General features: G+C 41.5%; 1 protein-coding gene and 1 long non-coding RNA gene across 4 annotated transcripts; one reads left to right on the top strand and one right to left on the bottom strand.

Moving 5' to 3' along the window:
* Positions 1 to 11128: 11128 nt before the first annotated feature.
* Positions 11129 to 12519, bottom strand: LOC131316716 (uncharacterized). 2 transcript variants are annotated; one of them, XR_009197244.1, is made up of 3 exons: positions 11956 to 12174; positions 11696 to 11759; positions 11129 to 11156 (listed from the first exon to the last, which is right to left on the bottom strand). It is a non-coding gene; the product is annotated as an uncharacterized LOC131316716 (long non-coding RNA). The 2 variants fall into 2 exon arrangements; XR_009197245.1 differs by lacking the exon at positions 11129 to 11156 and adding an exon at positions 12181 to 12519 and having other exon boundaries at positions 11396 to 11759; positions 11956 to 12060.
* Positions 12520 to 13448: 929 nt separating this feature from the next.
* LOC131316715 (uncharacterized) lies at positions 13449 to 16758 on the top strand. 2 transcript variants are annotated; one of them, XM_058346148.1, is made up of 2 exons: positions 13449 to 13981; positions 15557 to 16758. In XM_058346148.1, the coding sequence occupies exon 2, from the start codon at positions 15644 to 15646 to the stop codon at positions 16460 to 16462; it is 819 nt and encodes a 272-aa protein (XP_058202131.1). In that variant the 5' UTR covers positions 13449 to 13981; positions 15557 to 15643; the 3' UTR covers positions 16463 to 16758. The 2 variants fall into 2 exon arrangements, with proteins under 2 accessions (XP_058202131.1, XP_058202130.1); XM_058346147.1 differs by having other exon boundaries at positions 13449 to 13984.
* The last annotated feature ends 1171 nt before the right edge of the window (positions 16759 to 17929 follow it).

Genomic DNA, 17929 nt, shown 5'->3' with positions numbered 1-17929 from the left:
TATCACAAGGAGCAAGACGACCTGATCCGCCACTTCAAGAATGTGACCTTCACCCATGTGCCAAGAATGAAGAATCAATTCGCGGATACCATTGCAACCTTGGCATCAATGGTGGAAATTCCAATAGGTGTTACGATGAGATTGATTATGATCAAACAAAGGAACTCCCTTGCATATGATCATGTGATGGTCATTGACGAACCCGATGACGGCCTGCCATGGTACCATGACATTTGGAATTTAATCGAAAAGGGGCAATATCCAGTCGAAGCAAGCTAGAAGGATCGAATCGCACTCCAAAGGTTGGCAGCTCATTATATTATTTGCAGTGGAAGGTTGTATCGAAGATCACACTGCGGATTGCACAAGCTATGTATTCATGGTGATGAAGCAATGAAGGTAATGCAAGAAATCCATGAGGGTGTCTGTGGTCCCCACATGAATGGCATGATGCTCACTAAAATGATCATGAGGCAAGATTATTTTTGGTCCATCATGGAGACAAAATGTGTAGAGTATGTGTGGCGATGTCACAAATATCAGACCCATGCAAATCTCATGCACGTCCCACCATTCGAGCTACATCAAATGGCCTCGCCTTGGACTTTCTCTGTTTAGGGAATTGATGTCATTGGCAAAATCACACCAGCAGCATCCAACGGCCACAAGTTCATCCTAGTTGCCATTGATTACTTCACCAAATGGGTAGAAACAGCTTCTTACATGACCTTGACAGTGGTACAAGTGGCCCACTTCATCAAGCAGAATGTCATTTACCAGTATGGTGTCCCACAACCCTTCGTATTCGACAATAGGGTGCACTTCAAGGGGTGAGCAGAGAAGTCCTCAAGGAATTTCATATCCAGGTACACAAGTTAATGGTATACCGACCACAAACCATTGGGGCTATGGAAGCGGCAAACAAAACCATCAAGACAATCCTCGAAAGAACCACTAAGTCTGCAAGGAATTGCATGAACAATTACCACTAGCACTTTGGGGGTACCGAGCGTCCGTATGTACTCTGACAGGGTCAACACCCTATTACTTGGTGTACGGCATGGAAGTCGTTCTCCCCATCAAGTTAGAGGTACCATTGCCAAGAGTCATGGCAAAATGTGACGTAAGCGAAGCAGAATGGCTGAGCAGCAGGTTTGAGGAACTCATGCTATTCGATGAAAGAAGATTGAAAGCCTTTTACCATGTGCAAGGATACCAACGAAGGATCGCCCGCGTGTTCAACAAGAAGGTGATGACTAGGAATTTGACAAAAGGGGATATGGTTTTGAAGGAAATTCCAGCACCTGTCTTTGACCAAAGAGGAAAGTTCCGACCAAAGTGGGCTGGGCCATACATCATTAGACTATCTTATCCGAAGGAGCAGCACAGCTTATCGACCTCGATGGCAATGAATTCTCGACGCTTGTCAATTTGGATCAACTCAAACGTTACTACCCCTAAGAGACGCTCGTTGGGCTGAAAATCACAAGGGTTGGCAGACTCAAGCAAAAATTAGAGCAAAAGCCTACTAGGTTGAAAACCCACAAGGGTGGCCTAGGTTAAAGTTAAGGCATCAAAAAAAAAAACTTTTTTCAAAAAGGGCTCACTATGACGAAAACCCGAAAAGGCGGTACTAGGCAAAATTTAGAGCACAAAAGGAGAGTGTCAATACTCGAGCGAACCCAACCCTGAACTATGTCATGACCTAATTTCTTTGCAAAAAGAATACGTAGGCAGCCTCATCTTGAGGTTTGGTCACATTCTCAAATAAAATCCAAAAGTTGACGAGCGTTTGCAATCTCAAGATAATGATAAGCATGGAATCAATGAACCAAGAAGGGTAAACCCTCGTAATTCAATTTTATACAAATCACTCTTTGAATACAAGGCTGGGCATAAAAACAACAAACAACAACAACAACAAAGGAATAAATACACATCAAAGGGGTTGCACTTTATTCCAAACACAAAGCGGTCAGGTTGAGAGTCAGTCACACACAGAAACCTTTTGCCCTTAATTCTCTCCTCAGTATGCTTTTGTAACTCTTCCTGATCATAATGGATGGGTTAGGTTCCGCCGGCAAAACCAGTCTAACTCCCTAAGTGCGAGCATAGCCTTCAAGAGTGGTTGCGTGAAACCAGGGCATTTCAAACTCTTCGGGACTGCCAAACAGAATCCTTTGACATATCCTAAGCTGACGAAGGATACGGCTAGGATTGTAGAAGGAAAAGTTGCTTAAACCTGCCAATATCATTCTCTAAGTGCCCATGCTTCGGATGGCCATGTCGAGAAGGGACAGCCACAAGCCCCTTCAAAAGATGTCCTCTCCTGAAAGCAAGGAAAGAAAAGACAACCAACCCGCCACATTTGCATACACCGCTTGGTATTGCCTAGAGGGGAAAATGCAAAGGTTGTAACTCTGTAGACACCTTAATCTAGACTTTCCAAATTAGTTTACTTTTGGTCTTTGATTCCTTGATGATGACATCGATCAAGAACATCCCAAGAATGTTAGTGCGTTTAAGCTTTGACCGGTCGAAACCCTTTTAAACCCTTTAAAAAAACCTAACCCAAAAAGCTTCAGCCGAAACCCTATTTGCATACGCTAGTGTGAGACTGGCGTACACTGGTCCAATTGCCACGTGTTAGTCATCGATCAACTTTGACCGTTGACCGGGGCAGAGTAGAATGGACTCGCGTACGCAGGTCAGCCATCTGCATATGCCGGTCAAAGCTAGTCCTATCACCTTTATACACCATGTTTATTTGTCTGAAGGTGATTCTCGGACAGGGGGATGTCCCCCCTCTCTCACACATCTCCCATCACCTTTCCCTCTCATCCAATGAGAGGGAAGGCTTAAGGACTAAGACACCAGCCCTTCTTTGGCTGGTGTAGTCCCCCATTGTTCCTATAAATCCCCCCATACATAAGGTTCCAAGTTTTTCACAAGGATATACCAAGTTCATCTTCCAAAAGCTTACCCAAACTCATCAATCTCCAAGGTGATCTAGAACCATTTTGTTTTTCATTCTCAAGCTCATAACCACTAAACAAGCTTCTATCATCCATCCATCCAAAGCTCAAACACCTTCCAAACTCAAAACCAAAGGTATAACACCTTGGTATATCTCTCTGTTTTGATCCCTGAGGGGGGTTGGCAGGGTCAAGGCTACTAATCAATACCAGTCCTGGCCCAAAAGCTACCAAGGCTTCAAAGTTGTGGTGGCTAGAACTAGCGCACACCAGTTCCAAGTACGCATACGCCAGTCATGGTAGTATGTGTAGTACTGGTGTGGGGATCAGTGTCTAGCTATATTATATTCTTTTGTTCAATATTTATCACTGTGAGCATGTTAAGAACCAGTTTTACAGCTTTCCATTGTTAGAACTGCTAGTTTTACTTTTCAACATTCATTTCTGCTGCTATGGAATACCTCTGTGGTCTTTCTGAACATGTCTCAAAACCCAGAAAGTGCAAAGCCAAGCACTGGTCAAGTGGCAACAACTAGCATACCACAGTGGTTTACCCGCGTACGCCAGTCAAGCCCAGACTAGTGGCTGGCCATTGCATGGTAATTAGGCCTTGGCGTCTATATTTATCCCCACATTGTTTATGGGGTGTTCTGTTAATTTTGTAGCTGTAAAGCCCTTTTAAACTGCCTTAAACTGTATATTATAATCTGTTTGGTTTGTCCTATGTATGCACTGGTCGTTTCCAAAGCCCAGAGGGTTGAAAATAGGAACTCTGGGCTTAGGCTTACTGGCGTACGCTAGTCGTGTAGTGGCTTACGCAGGTGTGATTAGCATGCATTGACTCGATCAGTGCATGCTGGTTTCTTCCTGCTCACATCATTCCAAAACAGTGCCTTCCAATCTATTTAAAGCTCTCACAAGAGTCCGTTTTCATCCTATACTAATTGTCTCAATAAAATGAACATGCTATCTAGCACATCCTGCCAACATGTTACAATTTTAATCCGCTTTAACTATTCTCCCGCCCTAATTGGCTAAAAAATGATTAAATGAGAGAGAATAACAAGTGTTTTACAAATGCCTGAGTAGAGACCGATCTCCGGATTGGGCGAGAGGGGTGCCTTAAAACCCTTCCCCTCTCGTAACCTGGCTCCTGAACCTTAGATTTCAAGGTGACGACGGACCGATCTACGCCTTTTCAAAATCAAATAACATAGCAAACATTTCAAATTCGGTTGCTTGGGTGGTTTACCGCAAAAACTAGAGTGGTGACTCTGAATCGAAGCATTTCGCCGTGCTTTCCAAAAAGGGCGCACCTGAATTTTACCAAAATTTTAAGGGCGTGTGCCCACAAACTCCAGCTGGCTGATGGAAGCCGTAGAACCCCAATCTTGTCACAATGCCACATTTGTCTAAAGAGAGGAAAAACAAGTAAGAAACTCCACAAAAAGCCTAAACCGAGCGCTGAGGTAAAATAAAAGAGGGAATGCCATAAAAAGGAGAACAGAGTGAGGATTTACCTGCAGTAACAATGGGCTGCCCCCAAAGTACCTACTCCATCTTGCATGAACCACGTCCAAACCAATCAAGGTCTCTGATAGCACCATGGGGACGACATCCTTCCGCTCCTCCATTTAGACAGTAACACCAGCAAGAAGGTGGCTAGCACGACCATCAGGAGAAACCAATAGATATGCGGCCAGCAAGCACATGCACAAAGCCGACATGCGCTTGCTTTGCCAAGCAAAGTCATAAGGATCACCCTCCCGCATGAACATCTCAGTCAAGCGCAAGACATTGAATTCGCCACCCCTCACCAAGAATTTGAAAAGAGCATCACTCACGCCAAGCTTGTCTCGCAAGACCCCCGCCATGCTTGACCGAAGGGGAGAGACGACCGGAATGTTGGATTCAAAGTAACCAAGGTACACACGAAATTATTCGACGGTGGGACATATCTCCTCAATACCAAATCGAAAGACATGCACCTCTGGATCCCAGAACTGCACCGCTGCGTGCAGCAGGTCCAAGAGAATGCAAAATTCTCGAAGAAAGCGAAGAGAAGATATTCCTCAGCTCCTGAAATTCAACCAATCCATTTCTTTGAATTGGTCCATCCAAGGTTTGAGCAAAGTAGTAATAGCAAAAGCCATGAGGCAGCAAGATTTTGGAAGGATTTTGGTGTAAGGATTATGGCAAGAATGCCCTACTATTTATAGGGATGTTGGAGAGGACAAGTATTAAATGGGGAAATTCAAAAATTTCAAGATTTTCAAAGGTCTTTCACCTTCCTATGTGAACTTTTGCTTAGGAAAGACACAAAGGCAATACATGGTTCCCTATAACCTCCATGCAGTGGTGCAAGATTGGTCAAAGCCTGGGAAACGGGTATAATGGCAAGCAAAGTGACCTTGGGAATCAGCAGGAACTGTTCACTAAAGCAAGTGTCCAGTGCAAAGGATCTGGTCCCCAGCACTAAGGACTACGTCCATAACTCCCTAGCGCAAAGCACAAAGTGACCAGCGCTGGGCACGAGTCTACAATTTCATGCAGAATTTGCTTCCAGTCACTCAAAACCATTTCTAAGCCTCTAAACTCACTTCCAACTGTTCCAACTTGCTTCAATGAGATAAGATGACTTCATGGCAGTATTCTTTGTTTGTCCAGATCAAGAATCGAGGGTTTGATATGAAAAGCATCATTTTCCATTCAAACGATCCCGTAGGAAGTCCAAATTCATTTCTAAGCGGCTTTTGACCAGTTGGGCACTGCGCGCAAGTCATGTCACGTGCTTATGACTGTATGGAAGTGTCAATTCCACTGTTTCATGTGAATTCGAGTCTTTGATACTAAAAGTGTCCTTTTTCCATTCAAATGCCTCCGCTCTCTGCGGCGTGTCCAAATCTAATTCCACCAAACTTTCAGTCACTCGGGAAGTTTGTATAGGTCATGTGGTGCGTTTGAGGCTGACCAAGACTGTCGTTTTCATTGGAATGTCAGAACTCAAGGTTTTAGGCACAAAATTCACGAAAATCTCATTATTGTCAAATCAAAAGTCATTATTGTCAAATCAAAAGGGCGTCATTTGTTTCTTTCTAGCTAGACTACGACATACAGCTGCGGATTAATTTGTCTTAGGACTCGAAAACATTGTCAATGCAAATCATCAAAGGATCGTTCATAATCATACAAGTTGTTGCTAAGCTACTAGGGCACGCAGACCCGGTTGCTATCCCTACTCCTACACACTACAAGGGCAAACAAACGCCCAAAAGGAAAACCCCAGAGTGAGAAGTCCCCGCCGTGAACGAGGAGGACACAAAATCTTCTGGTGGTCTAACCACCAGAATGCCGCGGCAAAAGAAAGGGTGCACCCAGGGTGTGGTCCAATAGGATCACCACATGGTGCAAAAGAGACACCACATAGTATCAAACCATCACCCCAAGTGCCCCTCGTCACACAATCTACGCTCGCATGTGGGGAGAGCTAATCAAGCTTCAAGACATGACCAGAGCCTCTGTGGTCTCCCACCGCGCCGGCCAACCAAACCAGGGGACGTCCCATGACTGTGGGTATGAAGGAAAAGCGGTGGGGAACTATCGGAAGAGAAAGCAGAAAGAGAGCGACTGGTGGGAGGGGTCAGAGCTCTCTGCGATCGAAGCACAGAAACGAGAAGCCCTAGTGGGAGGGTGAATAAAAGGGGAGAAAAAGAGAAAGAAAACCGTTGGGCTAAACCGGGCCCAGAGAAGAAGTCCCCAGCGCAAAGGACTTAGGTCCCGTTCCAGAACTTGAATAAATTCTTATTTTTTGTTCAATAATATGGCTTGTTCCACAAAAAAAGGAGTAAGTACTTATTTTTTGGTTAAGGCAACTTTAAGCTCAAAAATCATGTGTTTACGCAAATAATTTTTCTATCAATATGGATCTTATTTGATAGATCTCATTGAAATTTTTAATACGGTGCAAAAAAAATTGAAAAATTATTTTTCATTTACGTTATTTTTGAGTTTGAAAATGTGAAATAAGCTGCTTATTTGAGTTTTCTGGAACAACCCTTCTTATTTTTCTTTGAGATGTTTCAAAATAAGTACTTATTTTTTAAGAAGGTTTCTGGAACGGAGCCTTAGTGTCCAGCGCTGGGCATGACCTGACAAGGGACATGAAATTCCTCTAACACCCTAGCACATGGGAGTTCAAGCCCAGCGCAAAGCACTTCTCTGATGTTCGAAAACTTTAGAAAGTTTTCAATAAGTCATGTTTGTTCGGATTTGATCAGTTATGAATTGATTAAATTAAAGGATAAATCTGTCCACACAGACAATTTATGTACAGATTTTGTTGTGGGGCCCACCATGGGTCCCACACAAATGATCCGAACTATTCATTAAATGTAAAAAAAATTTCAAGGGTCTCCGTAAAAATCATTTCAATCCAATACTTATAGGTGCTTGATCTAATCATCTAACTTTTCATTACCTGGAAATCTGAATGAAAATTTAGATGATTGGATCGAGCACTTATAGGTATTAGATTGAGTTGATTTTTTACGGAGACCCTTGAAAAAATATTTTACATTTAATGAACGGCTCGGATCATTTGTGTGGGATCCATGGTAGGCCCCACAACAAAATCTGTGCACAGTCTATGCACGGATGTATGTGTGGTTAGCAGGGTTCTTAATTAAAAAAACAAATGCTCGATAATAACAATAAGATAATTTTATTTCAAACCATGCCGAGTTTACAAAAACCAGGCATTGCAGCCCGCCTACGTTCCAAGGCACGGAGGCCCGGAACAAAAAAAAAAAAAAAAACAGAATACAAAAAAAAAAAGAGGGAGAGGGAGGGTTGTCCCTATTTCCCTCTTCTCCGAATCACTATCAGTTTGGTTGAAGACATCGCAAGCGGCGTCATCAACCCCATTGCCTCAACCATCCTCACCACCGTCTCCAGGGTTGGCCCCGTCGCTAGCGTCGTTGGCCACATCCGAACAGTCATCCGAGGCATTTGGATTCCCGTCACTATTTTCAGCATTTTGCTCAACCACAGCGCCACCCCCAAACTTTGGGTCAAGGCCATCCTCCGCTGCGTCAAAAGCCATGTCCTGAAGGTTGGAAACAACCCTCCAAAGGGGCTGGAGAGATGTGAGAATCGAAGCAATGTGGGCATTGATGTGCGCAATCTCCTCTCGGAGGATTCGTACCTTCGTCTCCAAGACCGCCACGGGAGCTCTAACATCCGCCATTTAAAGCAAGGAGAAGAGGGATTCAAGAGAGCTTTTCTTGAGAAAAGAATGATGAGTACTGAAAAGGGAAGTCGTCCCTTTGCTTTTAAAAATGTTTTCGGACCCCTAAAGTGCATAACTGTGCATAGGAAGCGAAAAAGCACGCCTGAAAAATGGGCAGTTGAGAATTAAAAAGTCTGAAAACTGAAACGACTCTCCAGCACTAAAGATCATGTCCCTAGCGCTGAAAACATCCTCCAGAAGATAATGGGCCTTGATTGGGCCTCGGATTGTTTTGTTCCCTTTTGGGCCACCACGGTCTAGAAATCATTCTCAAGTGTCCAGTTAACCCTTTTGGGCCAATAGCAAGTTCAGAACCCAATTTCTATTGCAAGGGTCCGTCCCGTTTCTCAACTAAGAAAAATTCAAAATTCAACCCGAGGGTCTATCCCATTTTCTATTAATTTCTAGGGTCCGTCCCATCTCTAAAAAAAAAAATTCAAGGGTTCGTCCCCTTCTTAACAAAGAAAATTTCAATCAACGTCAAATTCAATATTACTACGAGGGTCCATCCCATTTCTAAGAATTCAAGGGTCCGTCCCATTTCAAATCAAGAATTCAAAGGGCCTGTCCTGTCTTAATTCCAAGAATTCCTCAGCATAAAGAATTATGCCGCGAGGGTCCGTCCCTCTTTCAATCTTCACTACAAATTTTTCAAACTCAATTTCTACTGCGAAGGTATGTCCCATTTCTAAAAATTCAAGGGTCCGGCCGTCCCATTTTTGAAAATTCAAGGCCCGTCCCATCTACTTGCTTGCATCATAAACATCATCAAGAGCATGATTTTGTTTATCTACTTGCATTTGCCCCAATGAACTATGCATGTCTGATCCCTACAACGGCGTATGTAGGCAGCTCCTCGAGCGCGACCTCATGATTACTTATTTGTTACTCGGTCTAAGGGATTCCAGGATGCTCTACTGGGGAATCCCGATCTTTGACGCATACTCTATCCCACCGTGGCACCCGAGTATTTGTCAAAGAGGGGCAACTATAGACACCTCAAATTGAGACTCCCCAAACTACCCTAGATTTTCAATGATGATACGAGACAGAACCTCGAAGTTGAATGCTTAATCAATTACATTTTGAGCATCTCAGAACCTGAACCCATCAACTGTCAAGCACAAGGCATAATGTGCCCAGCGTAAAGCATTAATTATCCAGCGCCAAAGAGTTCAGCACACTCTTTAGCGCTAAAGACTAACTCCCCAATGCTGGAAATCAAATTTTGTTACTGACAGCTCTGACTGCTGTAGGAATGTCATCATGACTCTATAAAGCATCTAGCCGACACTAAGCCTGCACAGATGCTCCCCCTCCGTTTTTTCCATATAAATAGAGGTGCCTCGAGCCATTTCAACACACACATACATACTCTACAATACCCATATACTCCTTCTCCATTCCATAGCACCCCCCCTCCTTTCTCCCTCTCTAAAATTTATACATTTTCTAGGTTTTCTTGAAGGAAAAATCAGAAATGTCTTATTCTTGAAGAAAAAAGTCCCATTTCTATCCCAGAAAACCTACATTTCTCCAACACTCCATTGCAATAATCCTCCTCCACTATTCTCCTACTCAAAACATCTCTCAAGCCATTCAAAACAAACTTTAATGTCTTGATCAAGTACTCAAAAGGTAATAAACTACCTGCATTTCTGGTTTTTGTTCATATGAGGATACCAGGAACTCAAAGCAGAGACGTTAGCAAGCTAAAGCGATCGTGGGCTTCTGCCACGAAAAAAATGTGATCATGTGTGCCTTATGCTAGGCATTCACTACCCAGCGCAAAACACCGTCTCCTGAACTTGCTGATTACTCAATATCAGTGGAGTCCAAGGGCTTTTATGTCTATTTCTAACATTTAATGATCATTTTTAATACCTTTCAATACTGTCTCTTTATTGTTTCGTTTAGAAATGCATCATAAAAGCTCTAAAAAGTCATTATCCATGCATTTTACCAATTAATCGATCCACTGTTTGGATAAAAAAAATAAAATATTTTCAGAAACTGATCTGGACAACTACTTTGCGCTGGGTACTGAAATCCCAACACAAAGGAGTTGTCCCAAGAGATGCTTTGCGCCGGGCATTAACTCCACAGCACAAAGGAGTCATCTCCACCTTCTGCAGATTCTCAACAATTTGTATCCATTTCACTCATAACATGCCATTTCCTATTCTGTTTCATTCTTGTATATATTGTACACTTCAGCACATGCTTGCACTACATTTTCAACTTGCTACGTGTTTTAAAGGTTAGAATATAAGCATTTTTCTAAAAATCCCATAAATATTTAGTAAAGATTGGTCTTCATATCGGGCGAGAAGGGTGTCGAACAAAAGACTTCCCTTCTCGTAACTTGGCTTCCGAACCTGAAATCTTTGGTTTATTTTCAAACTCAAATATCATTTTCAAGTTCCAGGTTTCTCGGGTGACCAATCATTTTACAAAAACCCGGGTGGGTGGCTCTTCAAAATTTTCAATAAATCCTCAAAAATGGGCAGCGCGCGGGGAGAGGCCTCTCGGGCTCTGGCAACCCAAGTAGTCATATCACATCCTTGTACAATAGTTTTCAAACATGGTCCATCTACTCAATGTCAAATTTGGATTTGTAACCAGTTTCATTTTCTCACACGAACAACATCGATCGACCGGTACTAAAATCACATCCATGTACTATGGTCTAATCAAAATACATAACGCTTAACGCATCTAGGATACAAACTAGTTTTAAAGCTATCGGAGAAGTAAAAGTACACCTACAAATTCTATTCAATCACATTCCATGAAATTCTATTCAATCACATTCCATGAAATCAAAATGCTTACCATTGACAACCTTCTTGCAAGCATGTTTAGGGAACATATTGGTGATCACTTCTGGTCACCTGAAAGAAAAACTATGCAAGTATTAACATGCGTCATAAGAATGGACCACAGTAAAAAACAATTCAAATAGGATTTGGTATTCTTACATACATGCATGGTGTTCAAGTATCTAGTAAATGAATATTTAGAGGCCAATTTTTGAAATCGGTAAAGCACAATGAAACCTAAGCTTATGTGCATGTTCATATCTCATTCACTTGTACCAATCACACTAAGGAGTACTATCAATTATTACTTGGACTAAAAATGACGTACCCTCTGTTTTATTGGAGGAACTAAAGGAAGAATAAATCTAATTTTTAAAAAATACTTAAGATCCAAATAAGACCATTACAAACGTTATTCTCTAAAACACATTAACAAAATTAATTGTTGTCGTTTAGCACCATATTCATCTCGACCAAAGCAAATGGAACAAAAATAGGAAATGATGGCAACAAAACCAATATATGTATTACAAAAAATAAAGGACAATAGTAAATCCATTGACATTATTGCAGTGAGAATTTAAGTCTAAATCATAAAAAATTTCCGTTACCTAGATTTGTATCCTTAGAGATTCGATTTGGTCCTATCTCCATGTTTTCTTCCAATCTTTTGAGCTAAAAACTCAAAAAAAAGAAATTTCAGGATTTATAAGGGCAAGTTATCAAGACTTCATCACAAAACCATGTTCAAATGGTAGAAATGTCTAGACTCTAGAGTGTTCAAAAGACAGTTCCATAACATCAATATCCTACAAATATATTAAGCCGCATCAATCAAAGAAGGAAACAAATCTGAGGAAGGGAGCTCTACCCTATCCACTCAGATGCCCTTGCAGCCTCCTATGTTCATCCAATGTTGGGCTTTCAGTCAAACACCTAGTAGGCGCCTTCTTCCAATGGTTTTGCCTATCTTCTTCTTTAACCATTGGTGAAACAAATACACAATAAGCAAAGGTAAGTCACAGCAAATTATGAAAACAAACAAAAAAAATGGTTCTTATGGGTTTCGAAATAGCTTGTGATTGCGGAGAGGTACTTGGAGCATTAAGCAGAGGTTGGTGGTCTAGTGGTCAGGCCGCAAATATGAGCCAAGATTGATGTATTCGCGGAGGGAGTTAAAGTAGGAGGAGTCGAAGGAGTAATGGAGCTGCACAAACAATAATCCCTCTCCGCAAGATAGTTTAGATGTAGAAGAGAATATGGGAAGAACAAAACGTCTGCGCCGGTGATGCCATCTTTGTTATCAGGAAACCCCAACCAAAGAGGTAAAAGACACCTTACCTCTTGAGCCACGGGGTGAGAGACGAGCAAGAGAAAGTTTAGGGGAGAGAGAGAGAGATGATAGTGCGAAGCGTGTTTGGGGTAGTACAACAAAAGTGATACAGAGACCGAGTGGAAAGAGGTGTGCTTTGGAAAAGAGAGAGAGAGAGAGAGAGAGAGAGAGAGAGAGAGAGAGAGAGAGAATGAGTGAGTGAGTGAGTGAGAAGTTATGGCCAATCCAATCTTGGTCGTCGAGTCAGTGGTGCTAAATGTTAGCCGCTAGATTCATATAAGAGTTTTGTTGACCTGTACAGAATTTTGAAAACACTGAGCTCCTTTATGGCCAATCATATAAAAGGCTGCATTATGAATGGGAACCACCATCTCGTTCCATCACTACTTTGAACAGAACAAAACTAATAAAAGAAAAAAGCTAATTGTACAGGTTTTTCTAGCAAAACAAAACTACATATTTTAGAGATAAAAGACTCATCTATTCATAAAACATTTGTAGACACTCCAATTTGGCCTAACGATTATTTTAAGTCCCACCTTGGGGACCATCCCAATGATGAATAGTATATGTGGTTGTTGTGGTTGACTTCATGAAAGCCTTAGGAACTTTGTAGAACTCTTAAGGGATTAAGGAACACTTTGGAATAGGTGATAGGAGTGCCAAACGACACTTAGAGTGGATAGAAATGTTTTAACACGTGTTTTAGTCTTGGTAGCATCGTCGATCTTCAATTAAGTCTGCTTTCAGCCCATTTTTCATAAACTAAACTTTCTTATTTTTGTGGTTGGATTCCACAGTCTTGTAGTACTTTCAAAACCCTCTTTATTGATATATAATAAGCCTTAAATCAATTTGAAACGAGGGAGATACGAGAATTTTACAAAAATAATTCATTTTCTGACCCACTAAGGGTAAAATCATCATATCTTTTGATGTACTAAATATATTTGATCCAAACCACTTGGGTTAGAAATTAAACTTAACAAGCTTTCCAACGGTCCAAAGAACACATAAAACCGAGTTTGGGAGTGTTCGGAGCAAGCCCACGAAGTTTGGCCTTTTGTTGAAGAATCCTTTTCACGGCCGCGAAATCCATTGAGCGGCCGAGACATCCATTTGGCGGCCAACAAATCGTTGTTTTCCAGATTCTGGAATGTTCAACAGCTTTTCAATCCGTTCGCCCAAACCCTAGCAGCCACAAACCATTACTTCAGGGCTACGAATACACTTACCATAGAGGTATTGAAGCCCTAAACTTCCATTTCAATTGGGTTAATCTCGTCCGTTTGATCGGTCCTTCGAAACCCTATAAATAGGGAATCCTCTAGAGCTCCAAAATAGACATCTCTCCACTCCATGATCCGCCCCCAAACTCTACAGAAATCATCTTCTATTAATCCGATCTACAAAAGCCCTAACCTCCCGTGAGTAGCCACATCCGAGAGTAAAAACCCGCAAAGAACTCACTTTGTTCTAGGGTTTTGTGAAGTCGACCACCACAATCAACCACTATTATCTACAATCAATCACATTCCAAGCAATCAATCTCTGAGGGATCAAGGTGGTGAGGCCCAGGAGCCTATGGTTTGATTTAATTTCCGTCTCTCGCTTTTAATTAGTTCTTTCTATTAACTGTTCGTATTCTGGTGTGAGGAAGAACATCGGCTGGGGAATCAATCCTTTGGCCGATACATCGATCCAGTGGGATTCCTCGACCGTGACATCAATTCACCGGCCGAGGGATCTATTTGTTGGGACATATTTGTTTTTTGCTTATTCTGATGCATGCTTTCATTTATTGTACTGGCTCACCTTATCAACTGTTAAATGCTAAAAACCAGATTATGTGTTAGAATTAAATAAAGCAAATATACACTGTATGTCGGACGATTATGGACCAGTCTCATGACTAGGCAAAGAGAGGTGCCTAAGATCTTCCCCGTATTGTACTCTTGGCTCCCGTACTAGGAATCTATGTCCATTTTTCCTAGTTTTATTAAACTCGGTGGTGACTCTATTTTGATGATAACCGTTATCGTGTGGCGATGTTCCTAGCCATGGGGATTTCCATGATCTTGGTTTATGAAGTGAAACTAAACAAGCGTGATCAATCTGTATGGCAATGCCCCATTTGGGAGGTGTCTACAGTTTTTGGCGACTCCGCTGGGGATTTGAGAGCCATAACCAGAAAGTTCAACATAAAATTAATATTTTCTTTATTTAATTCTTTTTCATGTGCATCGAGCGGGCAACCCATGTTGAGTTAACCTAATATCCCAGAATGTCCCGGGCTATGTTAGGGGTTCCAGCAAACTCCTAACAGAGCACCCTTTGAGACTATCCTAAACCTTACATATTGTAGAATGCCATAGAACTCTTTCCAAACTAGGACAGGAAATCCCAAGCAGGTTAGGACTATGTGTTGCATTATATCCGAAACTCTTGTTTGATTCAATGATTATTACTCTCTAAAGTTTTAACTGCTGTAGAAGATGAATTCATGCTCATTTTATCAAGAGTTTGTGATGAAGTCTATCTCTCTTGAGATAAAGAATAGTCCTTGCATAACTCTGTCTCTCTTTGAGATAAGTTTTGACTTGTGAAACGTTGTCATAGTCTTATACTGTTAGGAGTTTTGAAAAAAAACAAAAGAAAAAAAATGTCTTCTTTTTTCTCTAGGTTTTATTTATTTCTTTCTTGCTAGGATTCTTTCAACAACAAAAAAAAAAAATTCTTTTTATTTCTTTCTCTTTCAATCTTTGCTAGGATCTTTTCAAAAGAAAAACAAAATCCTTCCTTATTCTTTAGGTTTTCATAAATTTCTTTCTTTCTTTGTTTTTTCCTAAGATCTCTAAAACAAAAAAGAAAATGTAGGGGTTTCATCAATCTTTTATCTTGCATGGTACATTGTACATATGATCACTTCTTTGTATAATTGTCGCATGATTACTTGTTGTATTGCATTACTTCATAGTACTAGTACGTTGTTCAACCACTTGGTTGCATGTATGGTAAATGGGTCATCATATTAGGGGCAACTTGCATTCTAGGGGCGGCAATAGGCACTGGTGCATTGCACAATCACTTGATTTGGGATGTCTCAACATAAACGTAATTGAGCTTTTGCTTCTTTTAGATTTGCTTTTGGACTTAGTTGTGATAATTGTGGCCGCCAATCTCTCAGAAGCCCATTCCTCCAGAAGTTGACAGCGCCGTGATCATAATGGAAAACGATGAGCTTGCCCAACAAGTCAAGGACATCAAAGCTGCCTTGGCTCACTCAAAAGGAGATCAAATCCATGATTTTGATGGACTCTGCCTTTTCCCAAATGCCAAACTGCCAGAGAAGTTCAATATGCCCGATACTGAGAAGTTCAATGGCACCGGCAATCCCACCAGGCATGTCTGCCATATCATCAACACCCTGAAACCCCTGGGATTGAATGATGAACTCATTGCCCAACTTTTTCAAAGGACTCTCACAGGGAATGCTCTCGACTGGTTTCTCACTCTAGACTTCACTAAGTACAAGGGGTGGCAAGAAATTGCCAATGCTTTCATCAATCAATATGCCTACAATGTCCAGATTGAGGTAACCACTCGAGATTTGGAGATGCTCAAACAAAAGCCAAATGAGAGCTTTGCCAATTTTCTTACTAGGTGGAGAAAGAAAGCCGCACAGATGAAAACTCTTCGCTCAGAAGAAGACCAAATCAGAATGGTGGTAAGAAATTTACTGCCACAGTTCTTGAGGCACATGTATTCCCAAGCAATTTCTACTTTTAAGTGCCTCTATGCTACTGGATTGCAAGTTGAAGACGGCCTTAATCAAGGATTACTCGACAATGGAGAAGTCAGCCACAAGGTAGAGACAAGCACAAATACCAACAATGATAGTGGTATTAATATGGTGATATCTCATCACAAGCGTAAGAGGGAATTTGTTCCTCTTCGAATGAAGCTAGAAGATGTATTCCACATCTTAGAAGCAACAGGCGATCTGAAACCATTGCAACCAAAATTTCCTAGTAATCTTGCGTAGAAGGATGGGGAGTATTGCAAGTATCACCAAGTGATTGGTCATTCCATTGAACAATGTGGGGCTCTCAAGAATGCAGTCCAAGATCTCATCGATCAAGGGATAGTTGATCCAACCAAGCTGGATGATTGAGAAGCGGCGGCCAAATTCTGTCATGTGTTTTGAGTCAGTTTTTTTTATGAGTCTCAATTAGCTAATCTTTGGGTCTTTCTTTTGACCCTTATTCGCTTCTTTTTAGGGTTTGAGTCTTGAGTTTGTTCTCCTTTAGGAATTTGAGTCTTGAGTTTATTTTCTCTTGAAATAAAGTCATTTTGTTCATCATGGTTTTGGATAAATGTAGACACCCTAATTTGGACTTGTCAAATTTCCTTAATTTGTGGCCCTGGGGCTCCCCGATGATGAATATGGATCAGAACAAGCCATGTACCAATTGAGACGTTGCTCCTTGGAGGAAATGACCAAAATCATTCCCAAGCGCTTTGAAGCAGTCCAAAGCGCTCCAAACTGTTTTCCAAAAACCACTGGCCTGACTCACTCTCAAGCGCTCGAGAATGAAGTCCCAAGCGCTCGAGACCACTCCAAAGCGCTCGAGACCTCTCCCAGTGCCCAATGGGTGAAGAAGATTCCCACTATCCATGCAAGCCATCATTGCACCGGCTGAGGTGAGTCAACACTCAACCTCAGTCAGAGAAGAGATCAGCTGAAGATTTCTTTCTTTAAAAAAGGGATTTATTTCAAAAATCACTTGATTTTCAAAACCATGGGTTATATCCCCTATATATATACCATGTCTTGCAGCAGAAAGAAAGAAAAAATTTTCTCTCTCTAAACTCTTCTTCTTCCCTTTTTCTTGTTCAAAGGAAAGGGTCTAAAAAAAAAAAACAAAAACTTCTTGCCCTACTTCAAAGGTCTTTTTTTTAATCTAAAACAGGAGATCCAGGGTACTCTCAGTTTCTGATCTTTCACAACTATCCGAGGAGCAAGGTGTCAAATAAAGGTAGAAACATTTCTATCCTTGGTTCAAATCAAGAGGTTGTTCTCCCTTCTGAGGGGGGTCTCTCAGCCTGTCCCAGTCCTCAATACTGGTGCATGGTTGGGATACCTTAACGAAAAAGCAAGAGCAAGCAGTCCACGAGAGATGTAGTCCCAAAACCCCAACTGGAAACACTCTAGAGCGCTCCAGAGTACTCCAGAGCGCTCGGGACTATTTCCAGTCCTATGCATGGCATTTTTGTTATGCAGCAGGCTGGATGAGATGCACTCTTAAACAAAATGGTTTTATTTTGGCATGCAGACACAGAAGATCATTTTTCCTAAAACATAAATGTTCCTTACAAATTTCAAGTCAGAATAAAAGTTTTCCTAAGTTAAAAATAAGATCTTCTCTAGTTAAGAAGTTAGATAAGGGTGTTTGCATGGTGAAGCAGCGCCATTTTCTGTCTGAGAGTAAGCTGGTATACAGCCCACTCC

The sequence above is a fragment of the Rhododendron vialii genome, chromosome 2a, assembly GCF_030253575.1.
Source record: "Rhododendron vialii isolate Sample 1 chromosome 2a, ASM3025357v1".
In the NCBI taxonomy this organism is placed as follows: domain Eukaryota; kingdom Viridiplantae; phylum Streptophyta; class Magnoliopsida; order Ericales; family Ericaceae; genus Rhododendron; species Rhododendron vialii.
The sequence above is the reverse complement of the archived record's forward strand: the minus strand, read 5'-3'. Positions and strand labels throughout refer to the sequence as shown.

Excerpts from the sequence above, each read along its gene's own strand:
- LOC131316715 (XM_058346148.1), top strand. The coding sequence starts at position 15,644 with ATGGAAAACGATGAGCTTGCCCAACAAGTCAAGGACATCAAAGCTGCC.